General features: G+C 44.2%; 1 protein-coding gene across 3 annotated transcripts in view; it reads right to left on the bottom strand.

Annotated features, from left to right (window-relative positions):
• Shaw (Shaker cognate w) overlaps positions 1-19,481 on the bottom strand; it is a 449,043-nt gene that overhangs the window by 68,876 nt on the left and 360,686 nt on the right. For all 3 annotated transcript variants that reach the window (XM_019049483.2, XM_019049482.2, XM_019049484.2), the window contains exon 6: positions 4,359-5,331. In XM_019049483.2, coding sequence (XP_018905028.2) covers positions 4,359-5,331 — 973 coding nt within the window. The remainder of the gene's footprint in view (positions 1-4,358; positions 5,332-19,481) is intronic.

Genomic DNA, 19,481 nt, shown 5'->3' with positions numbered 1-19,481 from the left:
TCTTACAAAATGTTCACCTGTGCCGTAGTATCGTTTTTGAAGCGGGAAGCTCAAAAAACCGCAAATTTCTTACGCAGATTGTGAAGTTATGAGTGCATTTCAGAGTTTGCCAATGCGCTCATCGTGATTTTTGAGGCATTATCTATAAGAAACAACTCTTAGTTTTGCTCTAGCAAAAGTTTGCAACAGGCCCATTGAACGTATTTATGCTAAAAGAAACTATGTCTCACTTTCCTATACACATAGTTCCTTTTAGCATAAATACGTCCAATTGTACGACGCGTTCAATGTTTTCCACCCGGACGCTGTAGTACTCACCATTCTTTCAAAATTGTATTTTTGCACTTTTCTGCTCTGTTCAATGACGTAGCAAATTTTTAAAGCGAAACTTCAAAGATACATCTGGTTTTTCAGGAGAGAAAAAAAAACCGAATGCCCGAGTTTTCAGGAAAATGGGAAAGAACTGCCTTCACCGTGCCTATTTAAATTCCGCGGCTACACTGTTCGGCTGTTCGTGCCTCGAGATGCACGCGCACTGAAGAAAAAGTGTGATATAACATCTTTCTAGGTCAACTTGATTTTTCACACAGTGATATCACTTAGTGAAAATAACTAGGATTATGCTAGTATTTACCAGAACTCAACTGATACTTACCGTAATATTGTAAATGCGACTATAGAGTCTGGTGTTCATTACCGTACTCGTGTGACTGTGTCAGAGTGTGGTAAAACCCACCGTATTTTTTTTTCTGTGCGATTTTGATTCTTGCCGCGACAGAATGACCGAGCGTAAGTTGATACGACATCAGTCTTTGACTCCAGACTTTCAAGTAAAGATTTTTAATGCGCCCCACTTTAATGACCTATTTGCACGGCGGGAATGTTGCACGGAGAGAGTGAGCGTCTTGTGCAGCGGAGTGGCGCGCTTAAATATCACAGTTCATCGTCGAGCGAGTCACAGCGCAGGCCCCCTCCTCCTCCTCCCCCTCCCCCCCGCGCCCCCTGTCTCGACCCCTCTTCCCGGCGCTGCATATGAATACGAGTACCTACGCGTGCAAAGAATGGCCCAAGAATCCTGAGCCAATGCTCTGCGATCTTGGTTTCGAGTGTTCGCCCGTGATATTAATCCATCCTCAGCGCCAAATTGAACACGAGTCGGTTGAACGAAATTCAGCTATTCCCAGCAACTGGACCGCCAATAATCCACCGATTGCTTACAAATGATTTTACTTTTTTCCCCCCCTTTTCTTTTTCCATTCTTCCTCGCGTTTTGGCATGTTACAACGGAGTGAGTTCTCGAACCTCGAGCCACCTCTCCTTGGTGGGAAGCAGCTTTCCTCCCATAACACTTCAATTTATATTGATTTGCCGCTCCAAGACTGAACCTATAGACACATTACCGTCAGCTTGTGCTCCGAAATTGCCGATGATATTCAGCGAATAGGGATTGCACTTAGCGAATCCTTCAGAAACGTCTTGAATTAACGATTATTACTGAAGACTGATTAGCGTGCGATGAAATCTCAGGAAGTTCCCCCGTAAAAAGTGACTCGTCAAATATATTTTATCAAAATGAAGGTAAAGGGTGCTGTACAATCTAAGCGGTTACTTTTTCGAAGTTGGTAGCATTTGAGGCGATTTATTCATTGGGTTCTTTTTCAGAAGGATTTTCGCCACTTCACTCTTTCTCTCTCACAAAATGAATTTCCACTGTCAGGTGCAGAGTATTACGATTTTTACAAGAGAAAGGCGAATAAGCCTTCGGGTGCTTTTAAAGTGATATCGGAGCGGTTCCAGAGCAATCAAAGAATAACCGATGATTTCTGAATTTCAAGAAGCAGCTGTTTCAAAAAACTTTGACGGTCACATCATGTTAGATTATGTTCAATCAAGATCGCGAAGAGTCCAAAAAGAGACAACATCATTTTCACTAATACCTGGATACGATCAACATTCATTTCAAAAAGACTAAAAAACAGCATGCTAAAAATCTTGTTGTCTACATTTTTTATTGTGTCGTGAAGCTGAGGAAGAAAAACACGTCAATGTAGACCTCATCTGCTGGTTCATTCACGACCGTGCTTTTTCATTTGAAAACGTTATTTGGAGCGTAAAAATTTACATTGTGCAACTAATTCTCACACTTTTACTTAAGAATAATTAATAATTTGTAAAGGGGCCGTTCAAGTATTACCTAACGCACTTTTTCCGATTCTTGTCCCTTCTCCCCGATCTCCTCGCCCCTTGTGAAGCACCCGCAACGCAGCCCTATACCCCTCTTTTGAATTAAGTACCGCTGGCCTAACCCCCATCCCCCCCTATTTAAAAAAAAAAAACAAGAAAACACTGAGAAAACAGATTAAAAAAATCTTATTGTTTTTAAAGATATTTTGCTGAAACACGACGGGAAGATATCAACAATGAAAAGGGCGGGAATTTCAATTTCTCGCACGTTTTTTTAAAAGTTTTTTATTTTTCCTCCGGCTCGGATTTGTTACGTAACTCTCGGCTTGGCCCCCTACCCCCTTGTAACGCACCGTAACACTGGTAAAAAGAAACCTCTTGTTTCAAGAGTGCAGTTTCTTGTCGCCGGATTTAAGAGTCTGGACTCTTGTTTCAATGCAAAATCCGCTTGAAACAAGAGTTCAAGACTCTTAAATCCGGCGACAAGAAACTGCACTCTTAAGTCAATGCAATGCGGCATTGGTCCAAGAGGTTTTTTTTACCTGTGAACGCTGGCTAGGACGCCCCCCCCCCCCCCCCAAGTGCGTTACGTAATACTTGAACGTCCCCAAAATTCAATTATTATCGCGAGAGGATTGTTATGAAAGTTTAGGAGCGAAATTTCGTAGCACGAGCTGACGATGGTGCGTCTTCCGGTTTTGTCTTCCTCTGGGAAATCAAAACAATTCAGGGCGTTATTCGAGAAAGGTTGCCTCCGAAGCGGCAGTCGCTCCCGCAACGGCTCTCATTAAGAATATTTACCAGAGCCGCCCGCGCTCTCGCCAAAAAATGATGCCCGGAACCATACTCGAAGGAGCTCCTCCGATCCCATTACTCGCCGCTTCAATTTCTCAGTTGATGAGTTATTAATTCTCGCCCGGGTGCAATTGAAATTTTATATCGAGCGAGACTCCACTTCTCGGAATAATGCTCCCAGAAATAGTTCCATCGATCCCGTTTATTTCGGGATGGGGATACACGGGAAAAGTTGCGACGCAGTATTCGTCCATTCCGGTATCAACAAGGGGGGGGGGGGGGGAAACGGGAAACAAGGCTAGCACACAACGTTAAAAACCCGAGACGTTCCGACTCAAAACCGAGTCATTTTCCATTGTGTATCTATTCCAGTAATGGAGGGTGGAGAAGGATTACAAACTACTACAAAATGGCAGGTGCTGGGGTTTTTTTAAAAATATTTTTCTGTCTTGGTTTCGGAAACGGGAACGAACGACGGTTCATCGGATGAACCAGTTATTGACGTTGTGGCGACAGGTGCAGCACACCCCCGCGCTGGCCAATATAGCGACGCCGCTCCTCATTGGCCCTTGCATCACCGACCGGGCCTTGCAAGACGGACCGCTCCTGGTTTGATGGGCCAGGAGCGGTAGAGCGGTCCGCTACATAGGGCCCGGTTGGTGATGCGAGGGCCAATGAGGAGCGGCGACGCTGAGCTGCGTGGCTATTGGCTGACGCAGGGTTGCGCTGCACCTATCGCCACATGCACTAAATTGATCAGGAGGTTACAAATGTCGTCACTCTAACTGTAGACTGGTAAATCATCAAGTGATCGACTGACTGCCTCTGTAAAATGACGAGTTTCCTTCGATTTTTAAAGTTCAAAACTTCACTCAAGACTTTTTGAAGACTTAGAGCATGAATAGTATTTCCGCGAGCCATAACACATGCCAAATATAGGCTTTGGCAGAGGAGTGCATGAGAGCGACTGTAGCCATTCAAAAGTTTTGAGGATAGAATAATTTAAGGCTTAACAGTGAATGAGTTTTCACGTTTATGCCTGAGTTAATATATCTCTCAGGTATACTCTGACTTTCCATGAGCATGTCACCTCGTTTTCAGTTTTACAGCCCATGCCTAGTTTCAGTCTTAAAACGATTAAGGTCAGGTCTTCAAAACAGATTCAATAAAAAAATTCAAAATTTATACACGGCCACATTCAATTTGTGCACAAGATACGAGAAGTTTAAGAATAAGTATACAAAAAGTACAGCTAGCGAAAAAAAGAGAAAGGGGGGAAAAGTTGATAACACAAGAATGAAAAAGGCGATTTGTGAATAAAGCACTTAATAGAAAGAAGTGGGCACTGAAGAGAAAGTTTGAATTGAGTTTCAACTTACCCATTTTGGGCGGCATCATGTCCTTGGGATAGTTGGACTTGATGGCGTTCATCCGCTTGCTGACGGCGACCGGCGGGCCATGCTGGGAGGGAGGCGCGTTGAGGGAGGGGGTGGCACTGCCGGGCCCGGAGGCCCCCTGCCCGGGTCCGTGAGGCCTCGTCGGGGGCCTCAGCTGCTCCACGGGGAGGACCCGCCGTCGCTTCTTCGGGAGCTTGGCTCGAGCTTGCGTGTGCGAGTAGTACATGGTGAAGTTGGAGACGATAACCGGGACCGGGAGTGCGATCGTGAGGACACCGCCGATGGCGCAGAGGGCACCCACGAACATGCCCACGTAGGTCTTGGGGGCCATGTCCCCGTAGCCCACGGTAGTCATCGTGACCAGGGCCCACCAGAGCCCGAGGGGTATCGAGTTGAAGTCGTTGTGCGGGTTGGCCTGGATCCTCTCGGCGTAGTAGACGAGCGAGGCGAAGATGACGATGCCTAGCACGAGAAAAAACACGAGGAGGGTCAGCTCCGTGGCCGAGGCCCGAAACGTCTGCATGAGGATCTTGAGGCCGGACGAGTGTCGCGTCAGCTTGAAGAGTCGCATGATCCGGATGATGGAGAAGAATTCGAGGATGTCGGCGTTCTCCAGGTAGGAGGCGTACTTCTGGAGGATGAGGTCGATGTAGAAGGAGAGGGTGGCGATGTAGTCGATGATGTTGACGGAGGCCTTGACGAACTCGCACTTGTTCGGCGAGGCGATGAAGCGGACGATGATCTCGAAGGTGAACCAGGCGTTGCAGAGGCACTCGATGTAGAAGAAGGCTTCGTGGGCGTTCGTCTGGGTCTTGTCCAGCGTCCAGGCCGAGGTGTTCCGCGAGGTCGCCACCGTGATGTTTCGGATGACCGGCACGCGCATGTCCGGGTGCGTCTTCAGGCAGAACGAGAGGATCGAGATGCAGATGAAGAATATCGAGACCACCCCTATCACCTGCAACAAACAACCATTTTTCCTTAGTATCTACTTCACATTGCACGACGGGATGGGGGAAAACCACCTACACTATAATGGGCCTCTTGCAAACTTTTGCTGGAGCGAAAATAAGAGTTGTTTCCCATAGATACTGTCTCAAAAATCACGATGATGCATCGGCAAACTCTGAAATGCACTCCTAACTTCACTGTCTGCGTAAGAAATTTGCGTTTTTTTTTTTTAAATTCCCGCTTCAAAGAGGAAACTACAGCACACCGCACACGTGAACATTTCGTTAGAGGAGTCGTCCCACTCAATCCCTGCTTACCATGGCCGACGCTTCCACGCGCAAGTTCAAGAGAGAACGAGGTCAATCAAAACGTATATCTAACATTGGGAGAAAAATTTGAATGTAAACACGCCGATTGTTATTCGTTGCATGGTTGGAATCATCGTCCTGTCACATGTGTTTTGGCGGATGGCGTCGGCTACGTTGAATATTGCGTAGTAACCTTGAGAGCAGAGGCTGGATGAATGACTCCTCTAGCGAAATGTTCACCTGTGCCGTGGTATCGTTTTTGAGGCGGGAAGCTCGAGAAAACGCAAATTGTGAAGTAAGGAGAGGATTTCAGACTTTACCGATGAATTTACTTCAAATTAAATATTTACCATCGAATACTGTTAATCACGTTAAACTGAAGAATGTGCTAATTCTAAAGGCAAGAAATTTTTATAAATAAAATGCTTTCGAAAGATTCTCCTGAGACTAAATTTCTACTTTCCGGAAGGCCAAAAGCTTGCAACACCCTCGTTAGAAATGCATTTGTCGATGTTGTTTCTCGTTGTAGTGGTGTTTTTTTCATGAGGTTCTTTATGCTGAATTTTTCCATCAACCCGACAAAATTGAAGATCCATTGACAGTCTTTATTCAAGAATATTTCAAGTTGTATTTAAGTTCAATTCCTCATTGACACACACAATTGAGTGTACAATTTACCTGAATACCAGACCAAATGGCGAGGAACGAACTCTAAAAAATGTGCAGAGGCGACATAGATTGGCCCAAAAATCGCCCTCCTTTTAAACAGTCACCGGAATTCAATCTAGGATATTGAACTGCGAATAGCAAATGTTTTGAAATCTTCCGTTGAGACGATATACGGAGGATCTTACAACTCGTAACAAGCACTTTTTAAATGTATAATTTGGAAAAAAGCAGTGACCCTCAAGAATCAAAAGTTTTAGATTGCAGTAGTTTTGGAAGATGTCGAAAAAGATCTGCAACAGATTGAAATCTGCCAACACTGCAAAATTTTCCGTTTGAATCACAAATTTTAGTTTTTCCCTATTTTTTTTTTTTTTTTTTTTTTTTTTTTTTTTGATCTTGTGTACACCTTCGTTAATGATGTTAGTTAATTGAATCGCTCAAAATTAGTCTGTTTTCTGATACACCACCATTTTGGGAACTATTCGATTTTCTTCACTTACGAAAAAATAATGTAGGACCTCGTTCGAACTGCTGCGGGGGGTCCAGAAAGCTAACAATGTAAGCTAAAAGTCATAGTTAGTGACTCATTGTCAGCTACTTTCAAACGACATGTCTTGGTGACTTTTAAAGGTTGGTTACGAGCTTGAAAAGCTGCTCGTCACAAATTCTTCCAAGCAAAGAACTAATTCCTCAAAATTCCCACTGGAAGAAAGTTTTGGTTGGAAAATCACACTTCTCCATTGTGAGAATAGAGAGGGCTTCTTTCGGTGCGTTAATGCCTTGCTTGTGATGTCAAGACCATCAATGGTGGACGAAAATTGGGGAATCAAAAGAATCCGGGACGTGGATAAACTTTCCTCTGCTGACAGTCGTGGGTGCGAAAACGCTGGAAGCTCTAGTTACGAATACGGAGGTGCAGGAAGAGAAACGTTGATTTGAGCCGCAGCAGGAGCAGTGTCGGAAAGTTACGAGAGCTCCGAGAAGTTTCGGATATCTCACCTGAATTCATTTGACTGGAGCGTCAGAACTGCACGGAGCACTTAGTCAAAACAAGGCGGTCCAAGTTCCACGCACGTCAAGCGCCCTGGGTACAAACCGTTCCGTGTTGTCGGGTCAACCCAAATATCTAAGTAACGAGTTCATGATTTACCCAAAATGGAGGCTTATTGGTAGACTAGCCGTTCTGGGCGCGCTTCGCGCGCCCGTCACGCCTAGCCGGGGGCTACGCCCCCTGGACCCCCGGTCACTCGCTACGCGAGTGACATTCGGCTCGCCTCGCGAGCCGATTTTGTAGTAGTTGCAAATTTTTTATCACTATATTTTGAAGATTTCATAGAAAACATTATGAAATTCTCACTCCACAATTAACTTGTAGAATAATAATGGCAGGGCAAGAAATAGACTATATCTTAAAATGGACGGTTCCCACTTACAAGGGGAGTCTACGAAGTGACATCCTGGGATTGGGTTCATTTTGCTTGTACATGAAGAAGAGACAAATCTAAGGTTGACGTATTTTTTTTTAGCCGCCACCTCCCAACCGTTCTCGAGATATCGATTTTTAAAGTTACGATTTTTGCACGTTTCCGCGCGGAGTTCCGGCGAGTCAACTGAGCGCCGGCAAGCTGCACGAAGCGTGTTTCCTATCAGCGCTGCAGACCGGCCATCCCTATCAACAGTTCCGTGGCCGAGTGGTAGAGTGTTCGCCTGCAGTTCCATCGATCGCGGGTTCGAATCCCGCTTCGTGCCGTAGCTTTTAGGGTACGCCGCAATGCGTTTTTACAAGTTTTCTTTATTTTTATCACACACCAAGGGGTCCGCCCCCTGGCCGCTGCGCGGCCCAACCCCCGGGGCGAAAAGGCGCGCTTCGCGGCGAGCGAAATCATCGAAATCGACCGTTGACGGTTACTGGGTAAATAATTTTAATTGAATGATAAAATGATGTTTCAAATAAAAATTTCCCACCACACAATATTCTTAATGACTTTTTCCTTACTCTGAATTTGCAACCGTCAACGGTCGATTTCGATGATTTCGCTCGCCGCGAAGCGCGCCTTTTCGCCCCGGGGGTTGGGCCGCGTAGCGGCCAGGGGGCGGACCCCTTGGTGTGTGATAAAAATAAAGAAAACTTGTAAAAACGCATTGCGGCGTACCCTAAAAGCTACGGCACGAAGCGGGATTCGAACCCGCGATCGATGGAACTGCAGGCGAACACTCTACCACTCGGCCACGGAACTGTTGATAAGGATGGCCGGTCTGCAGCGCTGATAGGAAACACGCTTCGTGCAGCTTGCCGGCGCTCAGTTGACTCGCCGGAACTCCGCGCGGAAACGTGCAAAAATCGTAACTTTAAAAATCGATATCTCGAGAACGGTTGGGAGTTGGCGGCTAAAAAAAAATACGTCAACCTTAGATTTGTCTCTTCTTCATGTACAAGCAAAATGAACCCAATCCCAGGATGTCACTTCGTAGACTCCCCTTGTTAGTAAAAACAGCCAACACCACGTGAAGGTGAGGAACCATCGTTAGCCACTTTTTTTTTCTTTTTTTTCTTTTTTTCTTTACTTTTCTGAAAAAAAATTTACTGAAATTTTAGTTGCGTCCCCTAAAAGGAAACACGGAGAAAAAAATTTGTGCATGGAACCCGAAGCTGAGATCGTATGGATCTCTCAAGCTTTCGGATCACGCATCCGAAAAGTTAAGGTCCATCTGCCGAAGTTCGGGTCAGACAATTGAAGTAGTTCGGTATATACCGAAGATTTCAGGTCACAATCTGAAGTACTCGGTGCATACCGAAGTGCTTCAGATTTCTGACTCAGAGATTTAGGAAAAACACAGTAGAGAACCAAGGAAATCACAGTAGAACAGAGAAAAAAATACAGTCGAATAAATAAAGAAAACTATTATCGAAGAAATTCTAATTATTAGAAAGTAATTAGCTGGCGTAATCAATGCGTAGCTGCATAGGAGCATGAGCGAGATTTATCATCAACTGACCGCTGGTACCTAGGTACCTGGGTGGGCGAGCGACAAGACGTAAGCGGTGGCATATGGTTCGATTGACAGAGGAGTGGGGAACGGTCAGACGTAGGGGAAAGGTTCAGGCTGAACCGTTCAGCACAGCGCAGCGTCAGTCACCGGGTGGGGAAGAGAGTCCGGGAGGGGACACTTCCCCTCGAGTGAAATAGAAAAAGGCAGAATCCTTCGAAGTTTATATTAATGATGATGATGCGACACAGAAGTGGAGTAGTGAAAGAAACGGGAATGTACAAAGGACTTTTGTAGGTGGTAGAAAGTAAAAATTGATCGGCGCGACATTATTTTTAATAATGATGAACAACTTGATCAGCCGAAGCACGTCATAAAATATCAACTTAATCTGGGGAATGGCTGCAAAAACTACAAAAAATCAGAAAATCGCGGAAAACCTGGACGTTTTGTAATAAAATCTCATGTTCAACCTAAAAAGGGCGAAAACTGAGTCGTCGATTGGCTGCGAGATCGAGACTGGTTACAAATTTGGGAGACTCGGCCCAGTGCAGCAGAACCAAGGCAAGTTAAATCAATGATTATCATTAGAAAATTCAATCACCAGAATCCCTCGGCAAGAAAAAACTGACGATAAAGCAGAACCAAGGCAAGTTAAATCAATGATTATCATTAGAAAATTCAATCACCAGCATCCCTCGGCAAGAAAAAACTGACGATGAGAGGCGCCAAGACCATGAACGTTGGCGCAGAAATTACGAACTGTGTCTCTGCGCTTCAGGATGTTTATTTCGAAGAGAAGATGCGGAAAATAACGTTCTGATCAAAGAGCTCTCTACGATACGTTAGCCTTGAACTGAATTTGAAATTGGATTGAATGCCCGCTACATTCTTTGATTCTAATTTTCAACTGAACTCCTAATAATGTCTCAATCTTTCCAGGTGTTACATGGAAAAATGCTTGTTCCAAAAATGATACTATAAGGATCGCTCAAGACTGTTGAGGCAACTAAATATGCGGTGACGTCAAAGTGTTACAAGGAATCGGATTAAAATGAGAAATTAAAGTCAAACTCGTCCAAAGTAAGTGTAAAAATCTTCTGAAAATATGTAACTAGATGGATGAATTTGCAGCTCTAATACCGTAATTTATGTGGGACTGCAACTTGGGTTTGATCAACTGAGGGGCTTGCAGGACAAGGCACATAAGTGCAGTTTTTGCTATGCCGAGAAATACGTGTTAAAAGTTTCGAAAGTACACGAATCCTTACGGCGGGGACAAAGTTCAAACTGACTTTTTAATGTTTAGAAATTGGCAACTGGGAGCGAATTTCTCAGAGATTGCATTAAGACAAGTTATCCTTGAAACCATGAATACCGCGGTTTTTTTCAAACGCTGCACTTATGCGCCTTGTTCTCGAAGCCTCTCAATTCATATTTTTGGAGACTGAAAGTTTCCTTGAGTTTGGAAACGCGTTCCATTACGCATAGGATTACGAACGTACAAGCCTCTTCGTCTCTCTTTGTTATGTCTAGGATTTTGTAAAATTTCATCGTGATGTCATGTACTGAATATTTTTATTGTATAAGTTCAGTGCATTTTAATCTTTGGTTTTTTAAAATGTTAAAACACGAAATGTCGTGCAGGCTGATGATAGCCGAATGGCTGAAAAGCTTCCCTACAAATAGAATCTGTAATATGTAAGTAGTCAGATTCTTATAAATTCCTCGGTTAGCACAGGGATATTAACCCGGTCTCCTAGTTATTAATCGAAAGGAACTGCTATTACTACAAGCATAATGCTTGTTTACTTTGAGAAACATAGGATTACCGAGCTTTGTTTCTTCAAGATGACGCAGAGCCCAATTGCAAGAAAATAGTTCCCCCCTGTTGAAACCTCCAACCTTCCTGAATTATTGCGTAGCGTCTATGAGGATGGCATCGTTGCGCACATTCGGCAGAACTTTCATGACAACTCACGTCAGCTTTCGAAACATTTAACACAACGCGGAGGCCGTGTCTCGTAAACTGCGGCATGACGCCGGCGGGGCGCAAACGGGGGAGGGGGCAAATTAAATTCGCGTCGACCGAAACGCCCCGGGGTCTCGTAAAGAGATGTTTCTAATTAACGACGACAACTCATTTTAAGCGGCCGTCGGAGGGGGGCGAAACGGGACGGGGGCGGAGGCCGAGGGGGTCGCTGAAAAATCGTCCGCGTCTTCAAGAGTCGGAATCGGTTAAAGTCTTTTCCAATTATATCGGAGGGGGCTCCGACGTCGGGGGGGAGAGGCTAGGCGAGCAGGGGGTGCGTCATCGTTTCGTTAAAATAGAGAAAAAGGCCGGATTGACGCGCACGGCGAATCCCGTTTGACACGATGGGATGAATGAAGTGGAGATAACTGGACGTTCCTGTCAAATAATTGAATTAGCCGGGCGCTCGCCGATGGGCGTCTGTGTCGCACCCTCGCGGCGGCTGTAAAACAAAACTATGAGAGCGGCGTTATCGGTGTCATGGGATAATCCGCCCGTCACTCCGCGGCCCCAACTTGGGATCAGTTCATGATGACTGTTATTTCCCAGCGTCGCCTCTGATAGCCTCCAGATGAATGGATAACGCGTGGTCATTTGCCAGCATCCTTGATTAATTGAATGATTCCGTGGCAGAGACCAAGGCACCGGCCCGGGGTAACTCCTACTTCACCCTCGAAGCTCCCGTCATAGCGAAGAGAGCAGCAGTGAGTGTCGAATTTTCGAAATCGAGGTTTCTCAAAAACTCGTCTGATTTCTTTTAGATGAAATCACTGAAATAGCTAAAACCGCAATACTCATCTTAATTGTATCAAAACGAGACATATGAGAAAGCTGTAAACGCGCAAAAAATGGCGGAGTTTTAGGCGAAACAGCCGTAAGTGACATTGATCCTCCAGAGAGCAAACAGTGCTTTCAAGTAAAATGCCGCCCTCTTCTGCCAACTTTTAGCCTGGAAATGTGTTTGTTGTGTGTCCAAAACGCAACCACGGAAGCATGAAGAGGATATCACTTACGGTTGTCTTGCCTATCACTAGCATGACATGAAAATGAAGAATAGTCTTTTAAGGTATTTGAAATAAAATCAGTTGATTTTTAATCACACAAACGATTCTTGAGAGTCTTTCGGGTGATTAGTGGCTATTTGACAAAGAACGGAGGCTTCTTTATAAACCGGCTGTTGCGATATCTATCCAAGCTCCAGGAATGCTGCTTTCCTATCATATCTCTTAGTTTCAATTTCGATGGCGTACCCCTCACCAAAAGCTCCAAAGCATGTTTGGGGCCGATATTTTGTCGTATATTTACGAAAATGAAAATTAACCTTTCAATTTCATTGAAATCAAGTCAGTCAATTTTTAATTGGTCGGGGGTTGTTTTGTCTTCTTCTGAGGTGTGATAGTGTGTGTACAAAAACACCGTATCGTGTTTGTAATTTGTATGTAGCCTGTGAGCCGTCCGCCATGCGGAGCAGAAATCGCAAATTTTTAATCTGACTTCTCGAGCAATTTTCGATAGTGATGGTGATTTTCCACGTAGGTACTTAATCAATAAACAAACGAAGTTTAAGGGAGAAATCGATACGCAAAAAGTCTCGGCTCGGGGGTCATAATTGAATCAACCCTAGTTTTTTATTTATTTTATTATTATCATTTTTTTTATAGAAAAATTAAAAATCAGCTTTAAAATTATTGTTTTTTTTTAAAATATGAGGATACAAAAATAACTTTAAAATCAATATGGTTATACATTCTGTATGCTGCTCATTTGTACACTTCGTGACTAGGTTCTTAGCTCTCAAATTTCCATTTTGAGCTTCATCAAGGAATGTCAACGAGATGAGTGTATTAGTGACCTCAATAAAGAGCCGAGTCACGCCTCATGAAATAACTTCAGATTGGCTCTTTCGCGGAGGTTTAATGATAGGCGTCACTACCACTCATGTGAAAAGGCTAGTGTTGAATGAGCGTTAACATTTTGCGCGAGGCGTTTCGTTCAACGATTTCATGCACGACTACAGCCCCACACAAATGAGCCGAATGCTCGAAATAAAGCCTCCAATCTCTATTATAAGCGTTGTTAAACAATATGTGAAAAGCTTTGTCGAGAAGCCGTTTGCTGGCATTAAAAAAAGAAAATGAAATCAGAATAATGTCGAGTCATGAATATTTATTAATCCTCATTCATTTTCCAGCTTGAGAAAAAATGCTTGTTTACTTGATGCATGTTTCATTGAGTTGGGCGAATGTGAGCATGAGCAGGAGCTCCAGGATTCTGCTGCTCTGAAAGTTTTCTCCAACTGAACTTTCCCCGCGACGGAAAGCGAACGGAAACAAAGTAAAGCACAACTTTCGTGAAATAATGCATGATTTGATGATATTATGGAGTATCCAAACGTCTACTCTATTCTTTTGGACGAAACCAGCTCAACTTCATTCCAAGCCCGATGCAGATACGAGGTTTCCCCCCTGGTCCGATACTGCTCCAAGGGCCTTGCAGGAAAGACGCGCAGCTGTTCATTGTACCAAAGTTTGAATAGACGCGGGGGTTCAGGCAGTGTTTAAACTTACGACTTCTCTTTAATCAAATCGGTCTCCTGTTTTAATTCCAAGTGCATAAAAGCCATTATGCCTCACCCTTTTTCACCCGCGCGCGGGGACTAATGTGTGGAGGTATCAAAACAAATAGTAACTAAAAGAAAATAACAACTTAATTTGGGGAAAGGCTAAAAAAATAAACAGAGGAAAATAAAAAAAAAACTCGGAACGTTCCGAGATATTACGATTTCATTATCAACCGGAGGAAAATTCGAAAAAATAATTAAAAATGCGTCATCGATTTGCTGTTAGTGCGAGACCGAGACTGATTACAAGGTTAACAAGCAAAATCAAAGCACGTAAAAACGAGGATTACCAAAGTTGGAAATTTAATCACCAACTCTCTCTGGGAGGAAAAACTGGTGATGAGAGGCACATAGACCATCATCATCAGCGCGGTACGGCGCGTTCCGAGTTTTCTTTTCTTTTCCTCAATCTTTTCAGCCTTTCCCCGAATCAAGTTGTTCTTTTATTATGTTTTTTGACTGATTAAGTTTTTCTTCATTCTGTGTAGGAGACCATCCAATCGAAAGACTGCAATGAGAGACCTTCTGTGATTTACTTTCATTTCAGCTCAAGCTGCCCTAATCATTACGGGAGGGCAAAGCTGGTTAACTCACCCCTCAAATGAGGAAAAACGCATAATTCAGCAAGGAATAAAGTGGAAACACCTTGGTACCGTTTGAAGCACCACATGCAATTTAGGGGAAATAATTTCAACGAGTAATAATCGTACACGGACACAGGTGCTTCAAAAATGGAAAAATAAGGAAAGGGAGTAGTTCTGTTCTTAATTTTCTCCGTCTCGGAAAAATTACAGGGTGGGAAAATGTAAAATTTGAAAATGGTTAAAGACCTCTTGAAATTATGATGAAAGGATCAATAAGTAGATAAGGAATGCAATTTGAAAAACAAAAATCATAGTTCAACAAAATCGTGTGCAATTCGTTACAATTTCGTCATTAAAAACATTTGCGACGGACCAAAGTGCGTATTTCCGTACTGTCACTGTCGATATCCTGGGCTGAGAGGGGTTGAGAGCGTGAACCAGCGGGGGTAGGTGTGATGAATGGGGGGGGGGGAGATCGGATCAATTTAACGGGTAAAGGTGATGATAATTTCCGAGTCTGAAAATTCACGAGAGCAGGTACAGGACACAAGAAGTTATTACGATTTGTTTTCTTTCTTTTTTTATTATATATGGAAATAAATGAGTGCCAAAGGTCGGAGACCGACGGTGGGAAAAGTTTTCTGAATGGGGCTCTATTCTTGAGACGAGCAAGGGAATTCAACAGTTGGGTGATTATTTTGAAGGGAAGCAGTTAGTTTGCTGCCGACCGGAGCTTAAGCGGCCCGGGTCCGGGGTGCTGCGTGCCAACTGCCAAGCAGGATGGAATATTTTCAAGCTGGGTTTGAGTGCACGGCCAGTCTCGGCCAAGCCCGACCCCACCCAACACCAGCCCCTTCGGATTGGTGTCGGCGGATCTCCCCCTTCTGATCGATAGTTGAGCTGTCGGCTGATTATTGGCATTGTTGAACAAAGCTATGGACAAAGGAGACAATGAGAAAACGGAACGATTCTATTGGTGGAAGTGGGTGGTTGTGATAAACAAAGGAATGGAGAGGTTGCATGTGTGCTGAATTTGCGATTTGACGATTGATTCTTATGTAAAAGTTTGCGAGAAACACGATGGTGCCACTGGTTTTCTCTGAAATCAACTCCCAAGCTCAAAAGAGGCTCTCAAGTTGAGGCCAAAATGGAGGGGATATCCCACGCTATCCTGAGAGTCCACGTCTACATTAAGACAAACTCTCCATGACAAAATAGGGAGCAAATACGTAAGCAGGATTGCCGTGTTTTCAGTTTTAGAGTCCCCAAATAAAGTGGCAGCCCTGTCAATGTATATGCTCCCTATATTTGCTTCGAGAGTTTGTCTTGATGTAGAGGTGGACTCTCAGGATAGCGTGGGATATCCCCTCCATTAAGCCCTCAACTTGAGAGCTTTTTTAGAGCTTGGGAAATGATTTCAGAAAAAACCAGTGGCACCATCGTGTTTCTCGCGAACTTTTACAAAAGAATCAATAGTCAAATCGCAAATTCCTCACACATGCAACATCTCCATTAGGGGATGGACAGTTTGACGGGAATCCACAAGAGACCCTATATGTAGCCAATCATTATCTCCATTAGTCTACAGGAGCCAACCATTTCAATCAATAGGATCGTTCCATGATCCCTATATTACTTCTTTGTCTATCAATTTCAACAATCAGCCGGCAGGAATACTTTTCGCATTGTGCCGAACACAGTGCAGTCGCTGGTCGGCACGAAAATCATATTAGCGCCTACAAGACTGCAGGAATACTTCTCGCATTGCGCCAAACACAGTGCGGTCGCTGGTCGGCACGCAAATCATAATAGCGCCTACAAGACTGCAAGAATACTTCTCGCATTGCGCCAAACACAGTGCGGTCGCTGGTCGGCACGAAAATCATATTAGCGCCTACAAGACTGTAGGAATACTTCTCGCATTGCGCCAAACACAGTGCGGTCGTTAATCGGCGTGAAATGCAAATGGGCAATTCTACGAAAACTGTCCAATTTGACCTCCAAATAACTAACAATTCAACTTGATTAGTTTGGATCGAGGGTTTGTTTTCCTAGTCAGTCGTATCAGCATTCAGCATAAGGCTTGAAAATTTAATACGATTACCTATCAGGCATTTTTTCTTTCCTTCATTTCTTTATCATATTCCCCTTTAGCCTGTAGCAACTATCGGTTTCAACCAATAGGATCTCTCCATTTCCTCTTTGTTCCTTTTGCCTATCGCTTTGTTCATCAATTTCAGTGATTCTGTTGATTAACTTTTTAGAACTCCCGAGGAGAAAGTTCAGCGGCACACAGTTTGTGAGACGGTTTGCTTAACAACGGGTTGGTCAGGTTTTCTTACGTTGCTTCTAGGGTGAACCCCCAAACCTGATTGCCAGCTCTTGCCTAAGGGAAAATTGCTGGTGGACGCGGGACATTTGAAGAGGCGCAAAATACAGGCTACGCCAATTCCGTGCTCTGAGGCGTTGATTTCAGACATTTATGATGTGCTCAGCGTGATTTTCGGATGATTTTAAGCAAACCGTCCGCTCAGCTGTCTGTGATGATTTTAAGCAAACCGTCCGCTCAGCTGTCTGTAACTCTAATGGATAACATACTCATCCTCGGGGAGAGGTAAAGAATTTATTCTATAAATTTTTCAGATCGATCATTTTGTTTCCAACTTAATTAAGCGTACTTGAAGCTTGAAAGGTACAGAATAAATAAACACGGTGTCTACTAAAACAGGCTGTCCAAAAATCAATACTGTTAACAGTACTTTTTCAGTACATTACCAAGAAATTCAGTACCTCCTCAACAGAAAAATTCAGTACTTTTTCAATACCTTCAACTGACAAAATTCGAAAAATTTCAAAAATTTGAATTTCCCACTCAAATTGCGACAAAAATGAAAAAAGTTCCGGACCTTCTTGCAAAACATCCGCATTTTTTCAGTGCTTCCGAACCGCCCTCGGAAAATCAGTACTATTGTCGGACTTTCCAGAAATCCCGGACTTGTAGACACCCTGATAAAGAACCTCAATAATAAGTAATGCGGATCGAGAGAGTGTCGGCAACGTGCGAATGTTCAACGTTCACACGACACTCTTCCTCGGCATGACAGTACCGGTAAAGATAGAGGAGAAGATGAGCGTTAGATATTCGACGTCATTAACGGAGCCTCCGTGGTTCACCGGTCCATTAACGGTATTTTACGAACGATTTGCGGCTCCGTCGGGCGACGAAAAAAACCCGGGAGAAAGAGTGAAATTGCCTCATTTCGACTGGCGTAACACACACGCATGCTTCGAGCCGGAAAATTGCCGCTCGCGGCCCTGCCGTCGGGCAGTGGCGTGGCGTGAATTGCGATAAATCGATTGCTATGCCATTTTAACCTATGGAAAAGGATCGATAAACAGGGTGTTCGCAGCGAACACCTTAATAATCGATTCTTTACCATAGGTTTAAATGGCATAACAATCGATACATCGCAATTCACGCCACGCCACTGCCGTCGGGGCCCCGGGCCGGGAGGTGCACTTACACCCCTCTTGCACTCGCTACTCAGTCGTGCGGATTAGGGTCCTGCAAAATTGCGCCCCGGCCCCGGCCCCGGCTCCGGCTCGCCACTGCCTCCGAGTCTTTCATTTATTTAGCGTCGCTCTTTTTCTCACCCCCACCCCCTCCCCCTCCCGCTCGGGGGCGTGCGCCCCGCCACCCCCCCCCCCCCTCGCCGCTCTGCACGCGCATCGATCGGCTGCGAGCGGTGTAGGTTGCTCGAGATAACGAGATGCTTGCCGTACAAAGTGGCGCATATTTCGTGCGCTCTCGTTCTCGTTCGCTCCCCCTATTTATGTTTTCTGCATGCTCCCTCTCGCCCTCCCCCCCTCGCCCCGCCCCGCTCCCCCGCGCGCTCTCCGGGACCGGAAACGTTTATTGAATTTAAAACTTTGAGCAAATGCTCCTCGTGCCCCCCCCCCCCCCCCCCATGACTGGTACATTGAGCCGTCGTTGAACACTATTGCGAAAGGATGGTGAACTACAAAAATGCGTGTCTCGTTTTCCGGAGTTGCATATTTTCGAAGCTATTTCGATGCGGATCACCCATCATCGTTCGGAGAGAAAAGAGAGCTACAGTCATATTAAGGCGAACAGCTCACGATGTGAATTTTCGTTCGTAATTCGTCGTCTACCGGACGAAGGAACGTAACTTCATTCAGAGGCTGCCAAATCGACTCAAATGAGTTATTTACTATACAAAAAGTTACCATATCGATTTTAAACGATTCTGTTTATATTTTTGGAATCAGCGAAATTTTCAGTCGGAAATGCCCAAGATTCTCTTGATCTACATGCAATTTGTGAGGGGAAGTTTATCGCGAGGGAAACGACGAATGGGCTGAAAGAAATATGTGTGAAAATGCCCTAAAATTGCCGTGTATTTCTCGACTTTGGTGAAAGTTCCTGAATGCAGGCATATAGATCTTCATGAATTTAGGGTGGAGGGGGGATCTATGATTACCATTAACGGCGGAGTCATTTCTACTGCAAAGCTTGGAATATTCTCACTGAAAATGCCTCTTTTCCCCCGGTTTTTCACGCACTGAAAACAATGTTTTTTGTTATATTATTTTGACTAGAAGCGTCGTTTCTTGTCTACAAAATTTGATTTTTTAAAAATGAAATCCGCGCGGATACAATATAGAGTCAGTTTTTTTAATTAAAGAAACGTTGCTTTGCTATTGTTTTTTTTTAAACTGAAGTTAGCGATACTAAAATGACGCGTTTTTAATTCAAAGAAACTGACTTCAAGATAAAGCAGAACAGACTGAACTTAAAAAGAGAAAGAAAAAGAAGAAGAAAAAAATTGTCAACAAAAAACGACGCTTTAAGTAAAAATAATATGAAAAAAAAGAAAGAAAAAAAACAGTGTGATTTCCTGACCCTTGCAACACTGTAAGCGTAAGACGGGGCTG

Source organism: Bemisia tabaci, chromosome 1, assembly GCF_918797505.1.
Source record: "Bemisia tabaci chromosome 1, PGI_BMITA_v3".
Classification (NCBI taxonomy): Eukaryota; Metazoa; Arthropoda; class Insecta; order Hemiptera; family Aleyrodidae; genus Bemisia; species Bemisia tabaci.
Note: the sequence above shows the minus strand (reverse complement) of the source record. Positions and strands in the feature narration are given on the sequence as shown.